This window comes from Chaetura pelagica, unplaced genomic scaffold, assembly GCF_000747805.2.
Source record: "Chaetura pelagica isolate M959 unplaced genomic scaffold, ChaPel_1.0 scaffold101, whole genome shotgun sequence".
Taxonomy (NCBI): domain Eukaryota; kingdom Metazoa; phylum Chordata; class Aves; order Apodiformes; family Apodidae; genus Chaetura; species Chaetura pelagica.
This window is the reverse complement of record NW_009952564.1, coordinates 7,480,127-7,489,406: the sequence shown is the minus strand read 5'-3', so window position 1 is coordinate 7,489,406 and position 9,280 is coordinate 7,480,127. Positions and strand designations below refer to the sequence as shown.

Genomic DNA, 9,280 nt, shown 5'->3' with positions numbered 1-9,280 from the left:
AGCATATCTATCACAGCTATCAGCTATCACAGCTTCAGTTCACAATCCTGTGAAAGATTTTTTCAGTGAAAAAGGGCAATGTCACAGCAGCATGTCCAGTTTAGAAACTCATCCCCAGGACTTCCTACAGTGCTCTCTACAGCACAAATGCAGTAAGCATATGGACCTTTCATACTAATGACACTGACATGAAAGCACTTTAGAGTTAAACTGTACATCTGGAGAGGGGGATTATTGTGATCTAATTGTGGTCCATAAAAAAAAAAAAAAAAAAAAAAAAAAAGGATCAGGACTTGATCGCAGCTTTCTTTACATAATGTGCATTGACAATGCAAACCAGCCTTCTTCTTTTTGCTTCTCCACCTGCAAAAGAAGAAACCAGCTGAAATTCATACATCAGAAATTTCCCACAGATGTGCTAGTTAGTGCTAGCTTGTGTAGGACTGCTATGATTCAGTTCACTGATACGCAGCAGTTGTCTCCCATTGGCACCATAAAGGCAGTCACACCACCTACTTCAGACAGCTAGTTTAAGCATCTACCTTAAGTATTTCTAATTTCCCCTTGAGGATGTACACTTCAGAATAGGGAGCTCTGGACCCCAATTTTGTTTCTCTTTATCACTCCTAATTTAGGTTATTTCAAGCACAGAAACTTGCTTTGTTGCTTTCAAGCATAAAAACAGATCTATGACTGGTTTACCAGGCTGTACAGCTGCCTGAAGGTCCCCATGAAAGCATCTCACTGTAGTCTGTTCTTCTCTTTGCACATCAGGAATTAGAAATCCAGCCTGGTGATTTGTCTTTGCATTTGGTTTGATTTCTCCTTCAGCAACTGACTTGTGCAACAGCTAGGTAAGAGCTCGCTTGCCTCTCATAGGTGGCTCTACCAGTACATCATCAGGGTTACATGAAATTCTCAGAGCCACTATGAAATACTGCCAGAGGTTTCCAGTGCTAACACACAAGGATGTCAGAGCAGGAAGTGTAGTTACAGGATTATTAATCTGTAAGTAACAGCTTTGTCACTAGCACTCCCCCTACCAATTGTCTAGAATCCAAACTGCCATGAATCAACTACAATTGGCCTCTGTAGACTTGAGGTAGGACAGAGCTCTCTCTTGTTTCTCAGTCTTAATTTTTCTTTATATGGCACCACAGTCAAACTTTCTGGCTGAAGATCTTTCAGCCTTACCTTTGGTCTTTGGCTGGCAGGAGTTAATGTCACACTTTCTGACGTGGCACTTAGGGATGAACTAGGCTTGCTAGAATCTCCTACACACCTGCAGACATTCAAAATGAGATGGAAAAAGTGAAAAACAGCAGTGACTACTAGAATAATGTTTTGCATCCTGAGTTAGGACCCCTCATAAATAGTCTTCAACAACATATGTAACCTGTTTTATGTCACATTGCAGGTATTTTAAATACAAACAATGGAAGTTGTGACAGGACTCTGTGCCATTTCCACAGAGATAAGTATAATGGAATTAGGGAAAGTTTGTGAAGCCAAATAAAAAGTTGAGAATATTTTCATTGTGAACAATTTCTGCTGCATAGACAATTGAGATATTATAAAAATGAAACAATAAAGGGTTAACTTTTACCTTCTGATACTGCTCATACTGGCAGAGGAAACACTGTCTTCTTTGGAGCTGTCCATAGACACTGCCACAGGAAAAGATACTTCAATTGTCCTCCTTGCATTTTCTAGGCAAAAAATAATAATCAGTAATTCTGAGGAGAACACAACATCATTTTAAAACTTTAAATTTAATTTTCCTGTTTTTGGAGGGCCACTGCATAACTCTTCACAATTGCATATAATATATAGATCAGACTCAAAGCATCAGGCTAAACATGAACCCCATACCCTGGAAACAGGCTCAGAGACTTCTGATTTCTTTGCTTTGTTCCTTTAAGATTTTACTTACTGTGCTGAATTTATGCTACAACATGTAAAGGAAAATAGGCCTTTTTGAGAATTTAAGGTTACTTAAGAATTAGAAAACAAGATGTTGAATGTATGATTAATAGAATGCAGGTGTTGTAGAATAACGTGAGACTCGGAAGCTGCTTTTTATTGCCTTTTGTATAGCCCTTACCATGGCTGGTTTAAAAGCCAATCCAACTGAATAAACAGAAAATTAATTGTGTCATAATCTTAGAACATTATAATAAACAAGAAACAAGTGATTAACTTCAAATAAACATTTGTTAAAGGCTAAGGCATAGGTTAATAGAATAACTGGAGTTCTTCTTAGAATTTCAGAGGTGGGTGACAAAGAAAGTACGTGATGGCGGTGACCAAAGCATGCTTTGATGAACTCATGCAGCAGTAGAGTGTAACAAGACAATGAAATGCTGAATCTTGGCTTTTGTGGATTTTTGAAAAATGATGGAGAATTAAGGAACTGAGGGTTCATGGAAAAACTCCAAGAGCTCTTAAGAAGAAATCCAATTACATAGCGCATAACAAGAGTACATACAGTAGTATTTTGCCACTCACAGAGGTGATGGCCTGACTCTGAGTTGTCAATAAAGGAAACCTAGAGTTACCCCACTGACTAGTGAAAATCCTTTAACAAACAGCCACAGAAGTGTTAAAAGTGTTACAATCCCACTGCATGAGTCATTGCATATGCACCTGCATGCATATGTATGCACATGTGATCTCTCCTCCCCCTCAAGTCCTCCCTTTTTACATCCTCTGAGGTTTAGGAAGGAGGAAAGGGTGGGTGTCCTAGGCAGAACTTGGGTAAACACGCACAGTTCTGCCAGTAATTGCAATAATCCCATGAAAAAATAAAGCAGCCCTCACCTGCTAGAGAGTAATTTTGTTCATAGTTACACATGGCAGCTAATCTATGGATCCTGGACAAACAAAACTATTCCTATTGTTAATTTATCTCTTCAAATGACTGGAAGCTTCAAGTATTTATTTGCTCTGGCAGTAACTCAGCAAGATAGCCTAATGGAAAGAGCACCCAAAAGACCAAAAACTAAAACGTGGTTGAGAACTGGAAAACCACTGTGCTGTAATTTCTAGAAGTCTGATGTAAATATCTAGTCTTTTCATAAAAAATTATCCAGCAGAGAGGACTGATTAAATAGCCTAGTTCTGCCCATCAGTGACTATGTAGCAGAATGGTTCTGCAGATAATGACATAACAGAGATGACAGAATCACAGAACCCCACTCTTTCTAATGCACCCCAGGATGCCATTGGCCTTCTTGGCCACAAAGGCACATTGCTGGCTCATGGTCATCCTCCTGTCCACCAGGGCCCCCAGGTCCCTTTCTCCTACACTGCTCTCCAGCAGCTCAGCCCCCAACCTGTACTGGTACATGGGGTTGTTCTTCCCCAGATGCAAGACTCTACACTTGCCCTTGTTGAACTTCATCAGGTTTCTCCCTGCCCAACTCTCCAGCCTGTCCAGGTCTCTCTGAATGGCAGCACAGACTTCTGGTGTGTCAGCCACTCCTCCCAGTTTAGTGTCATCAGCAAACTTGCTGAGTGCACACTCTGTTCCCTCATCCAGGTCGTTGATGAAGATATTGAACAGCACTGGTCCCAGTACCGACCCCTGAGGGACTCCACTACTCACAGACCTCCAACTAGGTTCTGTCCCATTGACCACAACTCTCTGACTTCCTCCTTTCAACCACTTCACGATCCACCTCGCTACCTGTCCATTAAGAGCACACTTCCTCAGTTTATCTATGAGGATGTTGTGGGAGATGTTTACGGTGAAGCACACTATTTGCAGCAGACTAGTAACTATGAAACTAACTTTAGGAGAAGCTTAGCTGATACACTTTTAGCTCTCTAAAGTAAGGAGCGTTTGTAGCACACAGTCCTTAACAGCAAACGTACTGCGGGTTGCAGCTGCTGATCCAACCAGGCAAGGGCAGAGGACTCTCAAAAGGGGAAAAAACATTGTGTTCCTATTTTTTGTTTCTCCTGAAGCTGGATACTTACCGGTGTTATTTAGGGATGGGGGCAGAGCAGGAGGTCTTGTTGGAGGGACCACATCAGCAGCAGCTAATTTCTGCTGGTCTATCAGCTGCAGCAGTTTATCACGTGCTTCCGTGCTCTGGCGATTCAGCTCTACTATTCTCTCCTCCAAGCTCTTCGATACCATAAGAGGAGTCTGCTTAGGTAATTGTATAATTACTTCCAATTAAAAGCATGCAATGTATCTCAAGTACTTCCATGCAATTCATTTTCAAAATGAAAATAAATAAGATTACACAGCACCTGCCGTGAAACATCTGATTTTGTCTCTTTTGCTGTCCTGTATCTAGGTCCTTAACTGGCCTAACAAACAATATTTAATTGGTCTTCCTACAAACAGGAAAAAACAGCTACTGTTTCTCTCATTAAAAAAAAGCAAGACAACCCACCATAAAAACCCCAACTGTCCAACATTTAACTGTAATTAAGAAAATATTTAATCAGAAAGACACACATTCAGGATGGTGTGGGGAAACAAAAGCATATTTCTAGCAGAAGTATCCAGGAACTCATCCTTAAACCAGGTTTTTATCCACTTTACCTCTTCCCCCCCCACCACTCCAGCAACTGCTTCCACAAAAGTAACACTTTTAAAACAACTTTTTTTAAAAAAAGTTTGCATCATCTTGTACAGCTAAATGACTAAACATTACACAACAAAATACAATGCGGGAAGTGACAACACAGCCTATATTTACATGAGGAGATTTAAAATCTTGGGGATCCTTTACTGAACAGTAATTTAGCCACTGTGATGGAACAAAAGGAAAGATAGTAGGGAGGGCAGGGATCAGGTGTTTCTGTGATGTTAACTCCACTCACTGGGGTGCCACTGAATAGCTGCTTAGTTGCAGAATAAAGGTTTTCAATGTGAATAGAAGCCTTCAAGTACTCGCTTTCTCAAAGATTTTGGGATTTTCACCACACAGCAGGAGAAGACATGACAGACCTAACTAATACATACACTATAATCAAGTATTTGCAAGAGATGTACTTGAATCAACTTTAATCTCACTGGGTTGCCATAGCAGAAAGGATGCATGGCATGGATTTAAATATATATCTCACAAGCTTGACAAGAACCTGTGGGTAGGTGCAGTGCTCTCACTGTTTTTATTACTCAAGCTACAAGAGACATGCCTGATCATGTTGCAGTCACACCTCTCTCTCTGAAGGATAACCTTATCCTAAGTTTATACATGTGCTGCACACTTGGGGCTATTCAGCACCCATATGCAACATAGGCCAAATATGAGGAACTACTGTTGAGCTCCTTAGGGAATGATAAAAAAATCAAAGTCTCCAAGCAAATGAACAAAAATAGTATTTGTATTTCTACTCTTTTCCTTAAAATAAATGACAACAGGGAAACACAGCCTTAAAGCCTCAGTGGGCTATGGGAAAGCAGAAAGAGGCATCCAGCCTTACTTTTCTGTTAAATTCTCACCTGTCCTTGTGAGGAGTCTGGACTAGCATTTGCATTTCGTATTGGGTCTGGCTGGTGCAGGCAGTCACTTCTGTCTTCAGAGAAGCCTCCAAATCTGCTCAGTTGAGCCTTCATTAGTGAGTTCTGCCGTGTGAGCTCAGCAATCTGTCTCAGCAGATCACCATTTTGAAATAACTCTTCAGCTGTACTGTTTTTTCTCGTGTTACCTGGGCAGGACAGGCTGATTTTCTCATGGGAACTCTCCAAGTCTTTGTCTGCAGGACGAACTGATTGCCTTTGAGAAGTAAGACAATCTCCCTCAGTTGTGCTCTGTGCTAGCAGGGAAGGAGGTGAGCTCCTTTCCTTGTGTGGTTCTCTTTCCACGTTTTCAGGAGACTGAGAAATGGCTGTAAACACTACAAACAAACAAAGGAACAGTAAGGAAAGAGACATGCAATCCTCATCAAGGAAACCAACAATTACTTCATTGCATAAAACTAGTAATAATAAAGCAGTAACTTGAATTTTAACATCCAGTCTAAATGGTGTTATGTTACTGATCAAAATTGCTGTATGCAAGATCCTACTGCAAGAGCTCACCAGGTTTAATATTGTATGATCACAGAACGGTTTGGGTTGGAAGACATTTGAAAGATCAAGTTCCAACCCCTCTGCCTGGGCAGGGACACCTCCCACTAGACCAGGTTGCTCAAAGCCCCATCCAACCTGGCCTTGAACACTTCCAGAAATGAGGCATCCACAACTTCCCTAGGCAACCTGTGCCAGTGTCTCACCACCCTCACAATGAAGAATGTCTTCCCAATGTTTAAACTATATCTCCCCTCTTCCAGTTTAAAGCCATTACCCCTTGTCCTGTCATTACCTGCCCTTGCAAAAAGTCCCTCTCGAGCTTTCCTGTAGCCCCTTCAGGTACTGTAAGGCCACTATAAGGTCCCTCCCTGGAGCCTTCTTATCTCCAGGCTGAACACCCCCAACTCCCTCAGCCTGTCATCATAGCAGAGGTGCTTCAGCCCTCAGATCACTTTGTGGCCCTTCTCTGGACTCACTCCAAGAGCTCCATGTCCTTCCTGTGTTGAGAGCTCCAGAACTTGACACAGCACTCCAGATGGGGTCTCACAAGAGCTGAGTAGACGGGGAGAATCATCTCTGCTGAACTGCTGGCCATGCTGCTTTTGATGCAGCCCAGGACACTGCTGGCTTTCTGAGCTGGAAGCACATGTTGCCAGCTCATGTTGAGCTTCTCGTCACCCAACACTCCCAAGTCCTTCTCCTCAGTGCTGTTCTTAATCCATTTGCTATTTGAGCTTGCACTTGGCCTTATTGAACTTTGTGGGCCCACCTCTTAAACCTGTCAAACTCCCTCTGGATGGTCTCCCTTCCCTCCAGCATGTCTACCACACCACACAGCTTGGCGTCATCAGCACTGACTCTTTAAGAACCTCACTTGTCACTGGTGTCCGCTTGGACAATGAGCTGTTGAACATAACTCTGAGTGTAACCACCCAGCCAATTCCTTATCCACTGAGGGGTCCATCCATCAAATCCATTTATTTCCAACCTAAAGATCAGGATGTCATGTGGGGCAGTGTAACGCTTTGCACAAGTTCAGGTAGATGACATCAGTTGCTCTCTGCTTTTCCACCGATGCTGTGACCCCACCATAGGAGGCCACCAAGTTTGCCAGGCATGATTTGCCCTTGATGTTGCCATGCTGGTTGTCACTAACCACCTCCACTTTCTCCATGTGCCTTAGCAGAGCTTTCAGGAGGATCTCCTCCATGATCTTGCAGGGCACAGAGGTGAGACTGGCTTGTAGCTCCCTGGGTCTTCCTTCTTCCCTTTTTGAAAAATCAGGGTTACGTTTCCCCTTTTCCAGTCAGTGGGAACTTCACTAGATTGCCACAACTTCTCAAATATGATGGAAGTGGCTTTATAACTTCATCTGCCAATTCCCTCAGGAGCCACAGATGGGTCTCATCAGGACTTGTGCACTTGCAGGTTCTTTAGATGGTCTCAAACTTGTTCTTCTACAGTGGGCAGATCTTTCTTCTTGCAGTCCCTGCCTTTGCCTTCTGTAACTTGGGTGATGAGACCAGAGCCCTTGTGGGTGAAGAGTGAGGTAAAAAAAGTCATTGAGCACCTCAGCCTCCTCCATATCCCACATGACCAGGTCTCCTGTCTCCTGGAAAGGGCCCCCATTTTCCATAGCCTTTTATCCTTTTATGCATCAAACACTTTGCACAAATCCAGAGTGCGCAACTGGTGCCACATGTCAGTATTTCAGCTATAGGGTGACTTCTGTCTAGAAGGGCTTTTACCTCTGACAAGCAATGAGCCTGTCCTTTTGGGATTGATGCTGACCCATCCTGCTTTGCTGCTGCTGCCTGTTGAGATTCCTATGCTACCATATATTGACTGCTTAGTAAATGTCAAGGGGGGCTGAAGCCAGATTGAAACAGTGACACACTACACAGACTCTCAAATCTTTTACAACCAGAGATCTCACCATTCTGGAGGGGAGACAATTCCTGACTGCTCCTCTGCCGGGGAGGTGACAACAGCACAGCTGGCTGGAAGACATGAGACGGCAAGCTTCCACCAGCTCCCAAAGCACCTGACCTCTGGGGAAACTTGAAAGGAAGTTCTTCCTGTGGGAATTTCAGCATACCTTCCCCGTTGCCTGCATCAGCCCTAGGCTCAAAATAGCTCACATCAGGTTTTTCTAAAGAAAGAGATAAAGCAGAGAGAGAATTTTTGATTAAATTTTTTTAAAGCATAAAAAAAACCCCAGTTCTAGTGCAATAGGAAAAATTCTCAATACCACCTCTTATGTTCAGGTATCTGAGAAAACAGACTAGTGTATGTTCCTAGCATATGCTCTCCTCACACTGCTAACTTCCTCCTGAAGAACGCTTTCATGGGACAGCACAAGTTGTCATTGGCCTTAAAAGCAAGAAGAGCTCCTACATGTAGCCTCACGATTCCAGGATACTAGTAAGGGACCTTCTTGTAGCCCATGCACAAAGACTTACAGACATGTTACTTGTGAAGAATAGGTATTTCAGTGAGCTGCCTTTGCTAATATTCTCTTGACAAAAACAAACCTATGCACTTGTCCTATTGAATGTTATAAATTTGATGGCAAAAATGGTGGCGTGGAAAACAATTCAAAGCTTTTTTAAGCTCTCTGATAATTTCTTAATAACTTAATTTAAATCAAACATTGTTTCAGAAAAAAAAAAAGTTAATTCTTTTGTATTTAACTACAAGTAGCTTGTGCCTATGTTGCCAACTACTTTGAACATACCAGGAAGGCACAAAATGAATACCATGAAATCAAAGTTGTAGTTAACTGTGAGACCACAGTAATTTTAAGACGCTTCCATCTTCTACTACATCAGTGCTATCATTGAATTCTCCCTTCATAATTTTGTTCAGTACATTTGTTCCCAAAAGAGGCATTAATGGAAAATAAGCAGAACACACCTGATCTCAAAATGCAAGAGACTAAAAAACACCCTTGAAAGCCAAAGAGCCAGAAAAAGCTGTTCACATAAGATACTGCTTGTGGTTCACCCTACTGAGGTCCTGAGATTGAATTAAAAACCTGCCACCTGCTACCCAATGACTGTGGCAAGAAATGAAAAACATCTTTCTGCCTTGTTTCACTGTACAGAACTGCATTTCCAAAGCATCCTCCTCACACACTATTTGCCCTTATGACATGCCCCCTACTTCTTTCTCAGCCACTACTGTCACTTCAGAGATGTTCCACATCAACTTGAGCACAGAAACCCGAATATCTCAAGTGTTTCA

The 9,280-nt window shown here is 42.4% G+C and overlaps 1 protein-coding gene across 1 annotated transcript in view; it reads right to left on the bottom strand.

Moving 5' to 3' along the window:
• Positions 1–309: 309 nt before the first annotated feature.
• Positions 310–9,280, bottom strand: part of SPICE1 (spindle and centriole associated protein 1) — a 29,341-nt gene continuing 20,370 nt past the window's right edge. The window contains exons 12-17 of the mRNA XM_009993425.1: positions 7,971–8,186; positions 5,465–5,859; positions 3,982–4,153; positions 1,607–1,709; positions 1,195–1,282; positions 310–363 (exon numbers count right to left, since the gene is read on the bottom strand). Of these exons, the coding sequence (XP_009991727.1) occupies positions 310–363; positions 1,195–1,282; positions 1,607–1,709; positions 3,982–4,153; positions 5,465–5,859; positions 7,971–8,186 (1,028 nt within the window). The remainder of the gene's footprint in view (positions 364–1,194; positions 1,283–1,606; positions 1,710–3,981; positions 4,154–5,464; positions 5,860–7,970; positions 8,187–9,280) is intronic.